General features: G+C 43.8%; 1 protein-coding gene across 1 annotated transcript in view; it reads left to right on the forward strand.

The window, feature by feature from the left end:
* Positions 1-17,972, forward strand: part of NID1 (nidogen 1) — an 83,006-nt gene that overhangs the window by 41,086 nt on the left and 23,948 nt on the right. Inside the window, exons 8-12 of the mRNA XM_025448448.3 lie at positions 1,948-2,193; positions 2,744-2,887; positions 8,750-8,875; positions 14,025-14,174; positions 15,185-15,307. Coding sequence (XP_025304233.1) covers positions 1,948-2,193; positions 2,744-2,887; positions 8,750-8,875; positions 14,025-14,174; positions 15,185-15,307 — 789 coding nt within the window. The remainder of the gene's footprint in view (positions 1-1,947; positions 2,194-2,743; positions 2,888-8,749; positions 8,876-14,024; positions 14,175-15,184; positions 15,308-17,972) is intronic.

Genomic DNA, 17,972 nt, shown 5'->3' on the forward strand with positions numbered 1-17,972 from the left:
GGCAAAGTTATTATTAGATTTAAATTATTTCCTTTCAGCCTGTCCCTCATTTATATATAAAATATCCCAACAGGGGCGTCTGGCAGGCTCAGTTGGGTGGACCCCACTTTGAGTTTAGAGATTGCTTAAAAATAAAAATATTAGAAAAATACCTCAACATATATATGTGTATATATATATATATATATGTACACATATGTTGGGTTGTGTGTACATATATATATAATATTTCACTATAGATTTTATAAGTCCTAGGGATGTAATGTATACCATGGATATTTCATATGTATATAACTATATGTACATGTGTATATATGTATACATCTATATTTTAACTTACTCTTTTAAATAATATCAAACTTACACAAAAGTTGAAAGTAGCACAGGTTCCATCGGCCATTTACCCAGCTTCACTAATTGTTAACATTTTGCCATATTTACTTGACCATTCTTATATGTATGTATGTATATATATATATATATATATACATATATATCAAATGATACATTTTTTTGAGAGTAAGTTATAGTCATTATAATCCTCCACCGAAATATTATTCTTCTGACTTTCTCCCTAAATAAGTCACCCATTTTATATTCTCTTATGTGACCACAGTGCAATGATCACAGTCAAGAAATTTCACACTGATGCCATATTATTACATGCTCTACAGTTGGATAGAGCAATTTTATTTAAATGAAATTGCAATTATACCACACTATTATACAGCTGTTAATTTAAGCCATTCTGTTTTCTAAAGCTTAAGTTATTTCCAATTTTCCCATCTCATAATCAGTCAAAAGGCCATCATCAAAAGTCTGGACTAAATTTCTGATTCTTTTCTAAGATTCAATTCCTAGAAATAGAATTGCTGAGCCAAACAATAGGAACTTTTTAAAGGCTCTTATTAAATTGCCATACAGAAAGGTTGTACTAATTACCAGGGCTTTGTGGCTTGATTGAGCTCTCCTGGGGTTGGTGAATAGGAGGTGGAATGAGCAGCAGGACCCTAGTCTGCAGTCAGCCTGCGACCAGATGGTGTTTCTGGCAGCGTAGCATGTGGGAGCTGGACAGGAGGCAGCTTATACTAATTTTATTTATCTTCTGGCTTTTGTTGTGAACTACAGCAGAGCACACAAATATAAAGAACCTTTTATTCTTCTTCTTCTTTTTTTAATCGGAAGTTGAAAGTTTCATAGTATGGGTCAAAAGCAGGCTCTCTCCTGAGCAGGGAAGGCTATCTTGTTCTCTCTGAAGGTTTGCTCACAGCATTTTAGTAATTTTTCAGAAATTGATATTGAAACCCATTTAGTGTCTCTCTCTCTCTCTCTCTCTTTGTATTAGAGAAGTGTTTCATCTAGGGTTATACATAGCAGCCACTATTTATTGAATCCCAAGTGAGATAACCTATATAAAGCCATTAGCTCTCTGCTAGTCACGTGGTCAGTGCTCCATAAGTGGTAGTTTATCTTAACAGTACTAGCCTGCATGGGTCCGGAAATTTTACATACATTATGTCATCCTCACCCCAAACCACAGTGTAAGAGAAACGGAGGCTGAAGAAGTTGTAACTGGCCTGTGATTGTCCACCTTGTGAGTGGTGGTGCAAGGTGTTAAGTTCAGGTGTATCTGCTTTCAAGTGTGTGCTCTTTCAGCAGACCTCTTATCTCTGGGTTGCTTCTGGGTGGCTTTAGAACTTACAAAGAACACTTGATAAGAGGAAGCAGTAAATATGACTAATATGAACAATACCATAATAATATGGAAAATCTAGGTAACACAGTGAGCCCCAATGCTGAAATAAATGGTCTTATGTAACCCATTCCATCCAGTCTCTCATCTGGACAGGGAATACCGCCGATGGTTTTAAAGCCCTCGACTAAGACTTTTTTTTGCCTCATTTGTCTCCCTACCTTGTCTGCTTTCTCTCTGCCACCGTACCCCAGTGATCACGTCCTCCTCCACCCGGGAGTACACCGTGACAGAGCCTGAGCAAGGTGGTGCTGCCTCTTCCAACATCTACACCTACCAGTGGCGCCAGACCATCACCTTCCAGGAGTGTGCCCACGACACCTCCCGGCCGGTCCTGCCCAGCACCCAGCAGCTCTCTGTGGACAGCGTGTTTGTACTATACAACCAGGAGGAGAGGATCCTGCGCTATGCACTAAGCAACTCCATTGGTCCTGTGAGGGGTAGGAATGGCAGCTCTTCGAGCCCCGGGGGTTCTGTATATCTGGGGTCTGGCAGTAAGGTCTTTCTCTTTTTTAGTTGTTTTGGTGTTCCCTTCATACCCAGGGCACTTCCCCAGCTGACCAAGTTTGTCCTTGCCTAGCTCCATAAAGCAGGAGCAGGGCAGGTGTCTTTCTCCCTCCTTGGACAACTGGAGCTTTAGGCGTTGGGGGTGGTACGTTCTTTCTTAAAAGGCCAGGCAGCAAACATTCTAGGCTTTGCCAGCTATATGGTGTCTGTCACAAGATCTCAGTTCTGCCACCATAGCACAAAAGTAGCAACAGACTATATGCAGGTGAATGGATGTGGCTGGTTTCAGGTAAGACTTTATTTACAAAAATAGGCATGGATCTGGAGGGATAGTTCACCTATCCTGCCCCATGGTGATGCAGGGGCAGGCTAGTTTCTTGTTCCAGGAACCCTTGGCCATTCTCTGGGTCATTAGCTGGGCCTTCCTTCCTCTGCTGGCATTTCTGAATTACTCACTTGCCTCAATATCTCTCTCCTTTGCAGATGGCTCCCCTGATGCCCTTCAGAATCCTTGCTACATCGGCACTCATGGGTGTGACACCAACGCGGCCTGTCGTCCTGGCCCCGGGGTTCAGTTCACCTGCGAGTGTTCCATTGGATTCCGAGGGGACGGAAGGACCTGCTCTGGTATGGCCATCCATTCTGACTTGTGGGGTCTGGGAAATAGGCCAGGAGAAGGCATCCAGAGTTCACAAACCAGAGGACCAGGTGAAGCGAGGGAGCAGGGGTGGATGTGCCCAGCCCCACACCTGGGGTCCCCATGTAATGTCAGGGGTAGTGTCCCTTTCTTCCACCTAATCCAATGCAGAGACTCCCAGCAGCAGAGGAGAATTCACAAGGCCATGCTCTACTTCACCTTAAGAACACACAGATCTATTATTTTTTTTTTAAGATTTTATTTATTTGAGAGAGAGAGAGTGGGCAAGAGAGAACATGAGCTGGGGGAGAGGCAGAGGGAAAGGGAGAAGCAGCCTCCCCGCTGAACAGGGAGCCCCATGTGGGGCTCGATCCCAGAACTCGGGCATCATGACCTGAGCCAAAGGCAGACGCTTCACCAGTGTCTGACTGAACCACCCAGGCACCCTAAAAACACACAACGTTAAAGGGAAGCTAAAGTCAGTGCTGTGTATCACACTAATAATAAAGAACTAACTGTAATGAGCCCAGGCTTTCTTGGTGTAGATACTCCACAAACACAGTCTCCTTTCTTCCAGCAACTCTGTTGAGATTGATGCTTTCATTTTTGCCTTTTAAAAAATTATGTTTAGGAGTGTTTGGATGGCCTCAGTGGTTGAGCATCTGCCTTTGGCTCAGGTCCTGGGATTGAGTACTGTATCGGGCTCTCTGTAGGGAGCCTGCTTTTCCCTCTGCCTATGTTTCTGCCTCTCTGTGTATCTCTCATAAATAAATAAATAAAATCTTTAAAAATTTTTTAAAAATAAAAATTATGTTTAATTGTGCTAAAATACACGTAAAATTTGTGGTTTTACCCCATTTTTGAGCATATGGTTCAATGGTATTAAGTACATTCACATAGTGGTGCCATCACCACCATCCATCTCCAGAGCTCTTCTCAACTTGCCAAACTGAAACTCTGTCCCCAATAAACAATAGTTTCCTATTCTCTTGTGTGGCCCCCATCAGCCCCTGGCCACTGCCATTTTACTTTCTGTGTATTAATTTGACTACTCTATGTACTTCATAGAGTGGTATTACACAGTCCCTTTCTTCTGTGACTGGCTTATTTCACTGAGCGTAACATCCTCAAGGCTCATCCGAGCGTGTTGTAGCCTGGGTTAGAACTTTTCCTTCTTAGGCGGGAATAACATTCCATGGTGTGCATGCACTACCATTTTTTTTCCTTCATTTGCTTGTCTGTGGATGCCTGGGTGGCTTCAATTTTTTGGCTATTGTGAATAATGCTGCTATGAGTATCGGTGTACAAATACCTGTTTGAGACCCTGCTTTCAGATCTTTGAGGATATATACTCAGAAGTGGAATTGCTGGATCATAGGGTACTTCTATGCTTGATTTTTTTTGAGGAATCTCCATATTTTTTGCCACAACAGCTGTACCATTTTACATTCCTACCAACAGCACACAAGGGCTGCACTTTCCCCACATTCTTGCCAATTTGTGTTCCTGTGGTTTATATTTATTTTGGTAGTGGCCATTCCACTGGCTGGCAGGTCCATTCCTACTTCTATAGCTGAGAATCAGTGAGACTCATCAACATGAGCCAGTGACACTGAAACACTGGAACTTAACTGACTCAAACATGCATATGCTGCTTCTCAGTGAACTTCTTTAATTATAATTTCATTTTTAACACTTACACGTAGACAGCTTGTATGTTTGTGACTGAATTTCAGGCCACTACCAAGGATTAGTTAGTTGATTCCTAACTCAGTGAAGAGTCCATATAGCAGGGGCAACTAGTATAAGAATGTCAAGTGCTTCAAGGTGAGCCACTTAAATCTGCAGCAGAGGGCTCACTAGCAAATGTAGGAAGTGCTAGAAATAAGTTCCCTCAGTGAAAGAGTGGCATGCACATGGATGTTTGGCTAGAAAGATGAGCAACCCCTTGAATGGAACATAAGAATCTGGTGAGCCTGGCAGCCTTGACATTGGGGGACAATGACCTAGGTCTGGAATCCAACACTCTGATTAGTGGCAGATTTCATGTGCTGATTTAACATAAAGTTTGGCGGATCCTACTGTCAGTATATTGCTTTATTTGACTCAGGGTGAAATTCTATGGGAGGTGCTCAGTGGGCCATCTGAAATAATAGGGAGCAGGGACTTGGGCTTACAGGAAAAGACTGTCAAACTGTTTAGCCAGACTGCTGATGACTTTACACAGGTGGTAGAATTCAATCTGAGGCTCGTCTTCCTGGTAACATACAACTGGGAAGGGGACATTGTTCCTACTTGCCTCTAATGATCAGAGTTTTCCAGAATTTCCCAAAATAGCCCAACAATCTTGAATGGCTGAATTGGTTCAGGCCAGTTTGAAGCAGCATGGTAGTGTGTGTGTGTGTGTGTGTGTGTGTGTGTGTGTGTGTGTGTGCATGTGTAGACACACATGCGACTGCGCAGGTGGACATGCCCACATGGGCACACAAGTGTGTTCTTGTGAGCAGAACCCTCCTGAGGCCGTGAAGATGGTGATGGACACCATGCAGGGATGGGGCTCCCTAATTTCTCTGCTAGAGGCATATGCCTCCTTAGTCTTTATGTGGCTCTTCATCAACTTCATAAGCCAACTCAATGTTAGGAAAGCATGGAGATACTACAACCCACTGCTGCTGTACCATGACCTCTGGCTAATTCTTCCACTCTTGTACTTTAGCATCTCATAGTAGGAATGCCTGCCTCACTTCACAAGGCACAACCAGCCATACCTCACATTATCTGTTGCTATCATAGAAAACCCTCTGATGTGCCCGCTCTGGAAGACAGGTGGTCATGTGCAGACTTGCTTTTGTTTTCTGGTTAGTCCTCATTCTGGCAGATTAGCACCATGGAATGTGAGTATATTCCCAGTTAGGCTACCTTTTGTTCTGGGTCACTAGAACATGCCTCAAAGTGTTAATGCATTGAGACATTAGGCTGTTAATAGGAAATTGCATTAAGCAAATCATGTCGTGTATTATTTTGACCTGGAAAGTGCCTTTGAGGAGAATGAGAATGAGCCTTTGTAATTCAGTTTGTGTAACACTGACGTGATGATAGATGACACCCTCAACAAGCCCAGTGTTGGTTAGACACTGCATGGCGACCCTCCAAGGTGGTTTGGAGAAGGTTTCCAGAAAAATCATAGAGTTCTGCTGCCTAGCAGAATGGCTTCCATATATTTCTCAATTGGGAGTCTGTAGAGATAGTTTTGGATAATCTCCGTTCGAGTAATTTTGAGTGCACACAAGGCACTTAACAAATCAGTCATGAGACTCTTCTCCTCAAAGAGCTTAGCCTTGAGAAAAGAGACAAATTTATATTTGTTGAAAATCTAAAAGTAGCCACTCTGAAAAAAAATAAAGAAGAAAGCAGTAATTACAAGAATAATCCAGGACTTTCCTGTTGGGTTAGAGGATGATCTATGTGCAAGGAAATCTCTTTCCAGAGAAGAGAACAATAAACTTGAAGCAGATTTTGTGAAATTTTATGAGGGGGGGCTATCGCCAATTCACTCTTTCCAGTAAAGGAAGGATTAAAGTCCTAGCCTCAGTTTACAGAAGGGAGGATTTAAATTAGGTATTAGGGAGAATTTCTACACGTAAGGACTGTGGGCTATTAGCAGGGAAACTGCTAGAGTCTTGCTCCACCCTGCTTGGAGATACATATATATACGTATACATACATGTATATATATCTACACCTTCATGTGCTGGGGGCCATCCCTCCCTTATTCCAGGGCCCCCGAATCCTATTGGCCAGCAGTAGATAGGGTGTGAGGGATTGATCACTGAAGTAGCTTCTTTGAACCACACAGATTCCCTGACCACAAACATCCAGGCAGAGAATGGACCTTGGAAGACTTCCCCGGGTGATTTTTCTCTTTCCTTTGATTGAAAACTGTTGCTCTGCACTCTTGGGCTTTGGCAGTTGAATCTAAGCTCTGGAGCCCTGCATTCTGTGTGGGGAGTGTCTTCTGAGAGTTATGGCACAGTGAGACCTTGATAGCTGGAATGTTTTTTTTTTTTTCTCCTGTGTTGCTGGGGCAACAGCTGGTGGATGGGGCTATGGGGTTCACACTTGCTGAATATCCCCATACCCCCACTCCAGCTCCAGCTCATAGAAGAGGCTGCTTGGGGAGGGGCTTTGTTCTGCAACCTTCCAGGTTGTCTGGAGCAGTCCTCTTGGGGAGATCTTGTATCTTAATTAATTCACAGGCACAGGCACTGCAGCATATCTTGAAAAAGCTGAATATCATTTGGTTTGGGCTTTGGCATGAGTATAGATCAAGCCATGGGGCCAATGTGGCAAAAATGCTTATCTCACACAGTGTGGTCCGCTAGGCCAGTAGGGGGTTTGTCTCACCAGTGAAGAGGTGGGCTGGGCTGACTGACCATCAGAGGTGGATGCGTGAGGCTTTGTCTTCCAAGTGTGAAAGATTCACATGAAGGCATTGGAGGAGGGTGAGAAGAGGAGAGGATTTGATTTCAGCCATCATAAAATGACATCCCCGTGCCTCAGGGTTCCAGAAATGCCAGAGGTAGTTACCTCTGTACTGTATACACTCTGAGAATTAGGTTGGCATGTGAAAGACCTGTGTGATTGTGTTTATTTTAGTCCATCTGTGGACAGGTAATCAGAGTAATGACAAGTTAGCTCAGTTTCTTGTCTGGGCCAATCGGGCTTGCTGTGGTGTTAGCTACTAGATTGGATCTTTATATCTAGGGGCCATCTGAGGGCCATGTCCCTAGAATCAGCTAAATCTGTCCCCATGACTGGTTGTATAGGATGAATGCCTAAAAATTATAATAATAGCCATGTCTCCAGAGCATACCAGGTGCTCCTCTGCTTACATCCAATCTCTGTAATCCTTAGAACACCTCAAGATCAGTAGTATTGTGCTTAATTTACAAATTGGGAAACTGCAAACGAGGCTGAGTAATTAGTAACTTGCCCAAGACCACACGCAGGCTGGTAACTAAAGGAGGCAGGATTTGAGCCTAGCTATCTCCCACTCCACAGCATATGTTTTCTTTGGTCTCGTATTATCCCATGTGATGGCTTTGGTGTTGTCCTATGAGAGGGCATCACCCTCCTAGTTCATTTACAACCTTATGAGTTAATGGTCTTTCTTTTAGCGCGTTATGCTCTAGGTAGCATTCAAAATTCATGACTTGGCTTTAAATTGTTCAACTTGGCTTTGTAACTATAATGGGAGAAAGGAAATATCTTGGGGTAGCATATTTAATTATGCTCTGTAGTTTTAGGAGCCATATTCACAGTGGACACTTGTCTACACATCTTCTTAACGTGTATTTGGCACTCTGATGTTAGTGTACCCCCGGCTTGGCACCTAGCTTAGGAGAGGCAGGGGAAGTGTACATTTCTGTAGGAGGAAGGCCTTGAGGTCACCCCCCAAAGTTATGCATAGAAAAAAAAAATCTTATTTGGGTACCTGGTGGCCCAGTCAGTTAAGCATCTGACTCTTGGTTTCAGCTCAGGTGATGGCCTCAGGGTCGTGAGATGGAGCTGTACGCCTGCTCCGAGCTGAGTGCAGAGTCTGCTTGAGATTCTTTCTCCCTTTGCCCCTCCCACCCCCTACATTATAAATAAATAAATAAATAAATAAATAAATAAATAAATAAATAAATAAATAAATAGAAAAATCTGATTAACGTTACTTGTAGAATATAGAAAGGTTTTTTTTTTAGAATGGATCCATTTGCAGGCCAAAACGCTTTCTATTTTATATATTTAGTGATATTTGAAGAAGTTTTTTTTTTAAGTCTACATTTTAAAAAAATTCGTTGCAGATATTGATGAATGTTCAGAACAGCCCTCGGTTTGTGGCAGCCATGCGATCTGCAACAATCATCCCGGAACCTTCCGTTGCGAGTGTGTGGAGGGCTATCAGTTTTCAGAAGAGGGAACATGTGTGGGTAAGTTCTGTGGGTAACTTTTCAGAAACACTTCTTGCAGTGTGTATGTTAGCACCTGTGTGAATGTGTTGCCCCAGGTAATCATCCTGGGTGAGACGGCAGGTGCCAGCATCTGTTGTTTGGGAAGTGGTTTCCAAAGATGAATTCCCTCCACCCACCTGGAGAATCACCTGTCTAACTGACAAGCAACATTATTGTCTGAACTAGCCGTTGTGTCACCTCACGTCTTGTAAGCTTTGGCATTACATCCCTTCTTATAAAATGCCTTTTAATTCTTTTCATTGTATTTTTAAAAGCTATTAAGACAATTAGACTTGTTTCTCCTTCTAATTAGTGGTCTCGAGATTCACGTGCAGGAAGCATCTAATAGATGCTTGGGTCATTACTGCCTTACATGGAATTTGTCCTGATTTACCTCTAAAATTTCACTCAGGGCCATTCTGTGTGGATTTCGATGTTATAAGCCACATGTGGTAGCATAACTTTCTTAGCCTTGTCAGAGTAAATGAGTTGAAGCTATTTGTTGGGCTAATAATGCTTTAGGCTGGTGGTGGTGATAGGCCAACCACAAAGAGCCAGATTGTTTTGATTTTTCCACTTTTTTCCTACTGCCACCACTTTGACCTGTTGGTTCCAAGAATTTTAAGTTCAAAGCTTCTTGGAGATCTCTGGGTCTGGAGGGCAGCATGCTGAATGGGCCATCTGAACTCCACATTTCTAACTAATTTAGAACAGAGTCTTCTTTTGTGGCATCAGTGAGGCACCTCCTTGCCTCTTCCTTACTGTTCACTAAAGCCTAGTGTGCTTTCTGTTGGCTCTGTCTTGAAGCTCAGATGAGGCTGCCGAGGTCCCAGGGCGAGGTGATGTCTTGAGGGCGGAAGGGAACAGGCAGTTCTCATAGTTTGAATAGGACCCAAACATCTGTGGATTTAGAGAAACCAGTCCCCTTTGTACAGAGTGCAGATGTCAGCTCTGCTAAGGTTTCTTCTTTTTCTTTTTCAATAGAGAACAACCATTTCTGGGTATTTGGTGTGACTTCCTTCCCTGCTTTTTGAAATAAAGGAGATTCGAACGTTTATTTTTCATGACAGCAACCATTTATTTAATTACTTTTTAAAAAGATTTTATTTATTTGTTCACAGCACCATTTATATTACATTTGGAGTCAGACTCAAGGGGTGGAGGGTGCAGTCCTGGGGTAGATGGCTGTGAGGCATGACGTCCTGGGTTTCTGTGTCCAACCACTTCCAACGTGCACACTCCCTGTAGGGCAGGTGGGGTGCAAATATCTACTCCGAGGCATTGGGTTTTGAGGCAGACACTTCACGTGTCTGGACATCAGTTCCTTGGACTGGATCATGAGTTCATAGTGTCCCCTGGAGCCTTTCGTGATGCCTCAGGAGCTGCCAGTGAGGATCCATGGAAGCCTGAGCAGATTTGTCTTCTGCCCCGACCTCCAGCCTTTCATTTCTCTATACATCAAAAAAAAATTTTTTTAAAGATTTCATCCATTTATTCATGAGAGACACAGAGAGGCAGAGACATAGGCAGAGGGAGAAGCATAGCTCCCCTGTGGGGAGCCCGATGAAGGACTTGATCCCAGAACTCTGGGATCATGACCTGAGCCAAAAGCAGACACTCAACCACTGAGCCACCCAGGCATTCCATACATCAAATTCTGAATTTCTGAATGACATTTAGTTTGAACAGTGGATCCTACTGCTTAGAAACAAATGTGAAGATCATTGTGTGTCCCCGGGGCTTGGCATCGTGAGGTTTCCTGATTATCCCCCTGCCTGTATGCCCCACACAATTCCATCCTGCTTGGCTCTTCACCCCTATTATTCAGCTCCTATGAGACTCTCTGTGTGAAGAGGTGGCTCACGGGATAAAGCCAAGTCTGCTTAAATGTATTCAACCAAATCACTCTGGCTTGTCACTGAATAATCAAACAGGCAGCTTCACCTCTGCTGAAATTCCTCATTAAAACTGTATCCAGTGTTGGAAGCCTGAGTTGGAAAGATTTTCTCCAGGTCACAGCAGGAAAGGGAGAGAAGAGAATTTGGACAGTTCAGGAGATAGCCCCTGTACCTTGCCAGCTGTGAAGGGCTGGGGCTCATGCAGTGGATGTGGGCTGGCCAGAAGCGATTATCTTTTCCTGAGGATCAGTATCCCTCCTGGGAGGAGCTGCCTCATGGAACTCCACTTTCGGTATTTTTTGTAAACCCATGACCTTTCTCTTTTCCGCTGCATGCCAACTTTTACAGTTAACTAGAATGTGCAAAGAATATTCACACAAAGGAAACAGCCTATAAATCACCTTTATGTGAAGACATAGATACACCCTCTGAGTGGCCACAGCCCTAGGATATGTGGCTTTGTGTGTAGAAAGTGGGAAAATTTGAGGTTCCATTGAATGCTCACGTGGGTGTCTTTGCACAGTGCACAACACTGTGAACCTGCCCATCCTTCAGGGCAGGAAGAGGGCCTTAGGTTTAGCCTTGCTTCACCCAATGTTCTCCCTTCCTTGCCTGTGATATTGTTAGGCACCCAGGTGCCCCTCTAGTTAATTTTTAATACTCATTTGAGCCTAGTTTTCTCACCTTTCCAAAAGCTCCCCCTGCCCCTCACCATGTAGCTTCCTGTTAGTTGAACAGGAGGGATCAGAGTTGTAGAGAAATTGCCAATTCTCTGAGGTTGGGAGCCTTTGAGGAAAGCACAGCCAGGCATCCTGGGGGCCCTTCTGGTGGCTTAGGTTGTTGGGGCAGCTGCTTCTCTGCTGCAGGGATGGGCCAGCCACTGTCCTCCTTGATGGTCCTGACCCCTCTCTGAATGAACATCATCAGCAAGACCGTCTAAAAACTCCGTTTGAGTGAGAACTAAGGACCACTGCCATGGCTGTGGATTGTGTGCTGGCTGTGGAGAACTGTAGAAGACACTTTTCCTTTTTTTTTTTTTTAAGATTTTATTTATTCATGAGAGACACAGAGAGAGACAGAAACATAGGCAGAAGGAGGAGAAGCAGGCTCCATGCAGGAAGCCTGATGCGGGACTAATCCCGGACCCTGGGATCATGACCTGAGCTGAAGGTAGACGCTCAACCGCTTAGCCACCCAGGCGTCCCAACGCTTTTCCCTTTTAACTGATGTGAAACCTCTCTTTAAAAATGCATCATTTATTTTAAAAATAGAAAAGTAGGGATGCCTGGGTGGCTCAGTGGTTGAGCATCTGACTTTGGCTCAGGTCATGGTCCCAGGGTCCTGGGATCGAGTCCCACATCGGGCTCCCCAAAGCCTGCTTCTCTCTCTGCCTATGTCTCTGCCTCTCTTTGTGTTTCTCTCATGAGTAAGTAAATAAAATCTAAAATAAAATAAAATAAAATAAAAATTTAAAAGGTGGAACTAAACCGTTTGGGATTATAAAGCTGACTTTTAAAAACTTCTTTAAGAACCAAACTGCTTTGGTGTGGAAAAGTGGTCTCATGTAAAGAAAAATGTATTTTAAAAATTCAGTTATAAATTGCTTTTTTCTAGAAGTGATTCGAGGATTTTAGAAACACAGGTGTGACGATGACTGCTGGGAGGGAACGCTGAAGCCTATGCCGGCTTACCTTGTATTGATGCACTCCTCTGCTAATAAGAGTGGAGCAAACTGATCCATGAGCAAACATCACTTATAAAATGACCACTTACAAGCTATCAGTGAGATAGATATGTGTTGGAAGAGATAGAGAAAAAAAAGCAGAGTGAAACTCGTTTCTTGGTTGTTTTGTCTGCATGTACTTCCCTACACTTGGGGGATCCTAGAAAGCAGAATGTGTTCTTGGACTTGTTAGGTATCATCTGGGTGACTGTTTTCCAGACAGGGATTTGGATCACTTGTAGTAATTTAAAATCCAGTGACCCTATGGCCCATGAGAGGTGATTTGCTGGTATCTGTTCCAGGGAGTCAGTTAATAGTCCTGAGTTCGGGAGTCTAAGCTACCAAGTGCACAGGCTGGATGTCCAGCCTTCAGTGCTTTCCTCTTATTTCCCATAGACCTTTGAAGAGTATCCTCTCCCTGACATGTCCCCTGACAGTGCTTAGAGCTCTCTGTCTCTCAAGGACAAGAAAGACTGGAATCAATCTTGAGCAGACTCAGTGAAGAGGACAAAGAAGAGAGGCCATCCTTCTCTGGGATAATCCAGACACTGAGGGACTCATTGGAGGGAAGAAGAGGTTTTGTCCTGATGTTTTGAGGGAGAGGATTCTGTCCTGGGTCTTAGAGCTTTAAAACCAGAAGCTAAGTAGTGCCTTGGGAAGCCCAGAGAACCTGTACCAGCCTTTGAAAATACCCCTTGAGGCCTCAGCCCTTGACTTCCATCTTGGTATTATTGGCCATCCCCTAGGTCACTCACCTACTTCCTGAGCCCTCATTCTCTGAGTTCTATCATTAAGACGTTGTAGGGAATGGTAATTCCATCTATTGAGCCTCCCTATGCTTGGCATGCAGGAAGTAATTCCCACAGAGGAAGAATGTGAGGCTCTGAGAAATTATATAACAAAATCCAAAGTCACGTGGCAGACACATGTGTACCTAGTAGATACCCAGGGGTGCCTACCCCCAAAACCCACAGTCTTTCCACAACACCTGGAAAAATTTATTTCTCCTTCCTTCATGGGAAATGGGTGACTTTGACTTCAGCATTTGTGGTCCATGGTCTACCTGCCTGGTGGGCCAAGGGTACAAACACCATGTGGAAGTCTCAGATCCTTAGCTCCAAACGCTCCAGCAGAGTCACCACAGGAAGTGTGTACTTACACTTGTAGATGGCCCATCTCCACATCTAGGTGAAAGGAAAATTGGGTTTGGGAGAGCTGGTATGGAGAATGGCCTGAGATAGAGCCCCAGGGGTTGGGCACCAGGTGGAACGACCAGCCATGGTGTCCATCTGTGCAGACTATTCAGAGGCAGATGGGAGAAAACAGGAAATCCAGGGATATCAACACAGTGGGAAGCAGAGGAGAAAGCCTGGCAAGACGTCTGGAGGTCCGAGATCTAGGTGCATTCTCAGTGGACTAAACCAGTGATGCAGAGGGAACTTAGAAGGGCACTGGGACCACTTGGCGGCCTCTCTTCAAACACTGTGTGTCAACCTTTTGTTTGAAGCTACTGTGGACCAACGCCCCATCAACTATTGCGAAACTGGCCTCCATGACTGTGACATACCCCAGCGGGCCCAGTGTATCTACATGGGAGGGTCTTCCTACACTTGTTCCTGTTTACCAGGCTTCTCTGGGGATGGCCGAGCCTGCCAAGGTGCGTGGTTGCTCTGATTTTTCGCCCTGTGTAACCTGAAAAAAATCCCATTTGCCTATTCCTACTCACCCAGAAATTAAGAGAATTATTCTTTCAACTCTGTTGGGTAAATGGGCTGCGTTTTGTCTCTCTGTCATAGTGTGAACCCTCCATTTTCCTTCAGGGCTGTTTCTCCTGGGGAAGACACTTAGCCCTCCTCCTCTACTATTTTGTTCTATGTGAGTAGCTCACTTAGGCAACAATGAGACCCTTGCTGTCTGCTAGGAACTGAGGAGTTTTCTTCCACGAAAAGGCAAACAATCCTTGTATACATGGGGCATGAGGTCCAGCTTTTTGTTTACTAAAGTACATATCATCATCCACCTGGCCGCCTCTCACATTCTGCTTCAAAATAAGCCAAGTCCCCTTCTTGAATAAATGACTACAGAGTCAGAGAATAACTGATGATGCAGAATTCTTTTAGACCTGAGGTCAGGCCATTGTTGGCTGACAAGATGTTCTTAAAGATGATGTAGATAAGATCACTGTAAAAAATATCCTGACCCCTTGATATGCAAAATTACTTAACATTACAGAATATGGCAAAGGCCAAGCTTTTCTAAAATGATAATTTCTGAGCTACTTTTCGTTGAACATGTGAGTTTTCTTGTCTTATCTCTGAGGTTTTTCTGTCAGGGGTGAATAATGCCTCCAAACTCTTGGACATTTTTGTAGCTCTCCTTTGTGATAAGCAGGCTCCTTTAATAATGCAAAACAGTCTTCTCTTTTTTTCCTTTGGCTTGCTTGATTTTCCATAAAAACATTATCATTCAAATGAAACATATTTAAAAATACGCTAGATAGAAATTGGGGAGTTGGCGTTTTGATGAGTAATGTTTAGTAAATTTTAAAATCACTGTTCCTGGAGCAGAAAGAGTCCCCCAGAGTTGAGCAAGTGGTTTAAATGATTGTGTAAACTATGAATTCCAGAAGATATTTCATTGTCCCTGGGCTTCATGGCTGTTTTACAGACGTGGATGAATGCCAGCCAAGTCGATGTCACCCCGATGCCTTCTGCTACAACACTCCAGGCTCCTTCACATGCCAGTGCAAACCTGGTTATCACGGAGACGGCTTCCATTGTGTGCCTGGAGGTAAGGTGTCAGAGACATTTGGAGCTGGTAGGCCATTGCCATATTCCTGAGTATTGAGTACATGGCCTTGGGAGAGGAGGTGAGGTGGGGAAATTGGAGTCTCCATGGAGAGTCTTAAGAGTTGTTACGGTGGGAGATCAGAGCACAGCTGCAGTGTACAATCATGCAGGTTGTGCACTGCTCAACTCCAGGGGGTGCCACACAGCCCATAACTGTCCTGGCAACCTAGAGTTTGGTTATCCTTGGAACTGGAGCAAGCAGTTCAGGGTAAGAACTGTTCTAAAGTAGTCAGAGTTCTCCAGAGAAAGAGAGCTAATAGGATGAGTGTGTGCATGCATCTGTGTGTGTGTCTGTGTTTGTTTATAAAGAGATATATTATAAGGACTTGGTTTTTGCAATTATAAAGACTTGGAAGTAGCAAGATCTGCAGTTAGCAAACTAGACACCCAAACTAGAGAGCCAATGTTTCCATCTGAGTCCAAAAGTACAGAAAAGCTGGTGTCCCAGGTCAGAGGTCATTGGGAAGGAGGGATTCTCTCTTACTCAGGGAAGGGCCAACCTCTTCATTCTATTCTAGCCTTCCACTGATTGGTTAAGGCCAATCTCCTTCACCCAGTCTATGAAGTTGAAGGTTAATCTCATCCAAAACATCCTCACAGAAACACCTGAATGTTTGGCCAAATATCTGGCATATACTCACCCTGTGGCCCAGTCAAAATCGCGCATAAGATTAACCCCTCCCAGTCTCTCAGAGTCATGGGGAATAGAGCTTGGGGCAAAGGTGAGGAGCAGGGATGAAGGGTCACCCCTGGGGGGAGATGCAGGCTGAGGACTCTATAGAATTGTCCATATTACCTGTCATACCTGGACTGTGCAGTTTCTGAAGTTACCTGCTGACCCAACGCTTGTGTGGCATCTCATTAGACTATAAGGATAGTGACAGTCCTAGGTCCATATCTGGGATCAATCCAGGAACTTAGGAGGCACTCAGCAAATGCTGTTGAATGAAAAAGTGTAATTGGCTGCCATTTGTGTAGAACCTACTATGTGCTAGGTGCTTCCCCTGTACTATTTCATGTAATGTTCATAAACATCTTTGCACATTTAAGACGAGCAAGAGACAAGCATGCAAATGGATGGGAGGAGAGGGGCAGAGGGACGAGCGTGCAAATGGATAGGAGTGGGGAGGGGCAGAGGGAGAGGGAGAGAGAGAATCACAAGCAGACTCTTGTTCTGCACCCGGTGCAGAACCTAATGCAGGGCTCAATCTCATGACCCCGAGATCGTGACCTGAGCCAAAATCAAGAATCAGACACTTAACCAACCAAGCCACTTAGGCACCCCCATAAATGTCTTTTAAAAATGAATGCTATTAGAATCTCCATTGATAGAGGATGCTGATGCTTAGAAAAATAAAGGTAGAATGAAGGTCTCACCAATAGTAAGTGCTAGCAGTGAGACTCAAACCAGGTCTGTTAGATGGACTCCAGCCTGGATTTGGTCCCCTAAACCTCATGATATTCCATCAAGAGATTAAGAATACATCTGATGCCTCAGACTGGAGTCATGTGGTTACTTATTTGTAATGACTGCTGCTGTTATTGGCCAGATATATGTGTGCCGCTATAAATATGTTCTCTATATACACAATTATATAATGTTTCACACAATATCCATTTTACCCCCACATTTTAAAGCAATTAATAACTATTTCAATGTCTGTCTACACTAGCCTGTGAGTGTTGGGTACATATGCATTTTATTTCCATGTCCCCAGTATCCAGTGGAGTATGTGGCCCATGATGGCCGTTACAGATTTATAGTTGTTGAAGAAACAAATGAACGCACCAGTTTCCATTCCTACCAGTGGTATATATAAAAGTATTTATTTTTCCACGCTTTCAACAGGGCTAGGTGTGACCAATTTTTAGGATGATTGCCCATCAAAAAGGAAAAAAATAATAGATAAACTTTGGGTATATAATACTACATGTTTCTGGTCTACATTGTTTTCTTCTGATTAGAACAAGGATTGGCAAACTACTGCTTGCATGTCAAATCTGGCCTAGCTCCTGTTTCTGTAAATAAAGTTTTATTGGCATACAGCCATGCTTGTTAGTTTATGCATAGCCGATAGCTTCTTTAATTTTACAAAGACTAAGTTCAGTAGTTGTAGCAGAGACTATAAGGCATACAAAGCCTGAAATATTTACCACCTGGCCTTTGACAGGAAACATTTGCCAACCCCCCCGCCAAGATGAACTGAGACCAACCTTTTGTTCTTGAAGTTATGGGTAAAAACCATCACAATGCCCATAGATTCTGATAGGTGGCATAGAGAAGAGGTCATGATGATCTCAATTGAGACATTCTAGCAGCTACTGAAAATAACTGGCATTCATTATTTCCTTGGGCTCGCTTCATATTGCCAGTTCAGAAAGAAGCAGATGTTTCATTTTGTTTTGTTTTTTAAATTTTTATTTATTTATGATAGGCACACAGTGAGAGAGAGAGAGGCAGAGACACAGGCAGAGGGAGAAACAGGCTCCATGCACCGGGAGCCCGACGTGGGATTCAATCCCGGGTCTCCAGGATCGCGCCCTGGGCCAAAGGCAGGCGCTAAACCACTGCACCACCCAGGGATCCCCTGTTTTGTTTTTAATCT

Source organism: Canis lupus, chromosome 4 (genome assembly GCF_003254725.2).
Source record: "Canis lupus dingo isolate Sandy chromosome 4, ASM325472v2, whole genome shotgun sequence".
Classification (NCBI taxonomy): domain Eukaryota; kingdom Metazoa; phylum Chordata; class Mammalia; order Carnivora; family Canidae; genus Canis; species Canis lupus.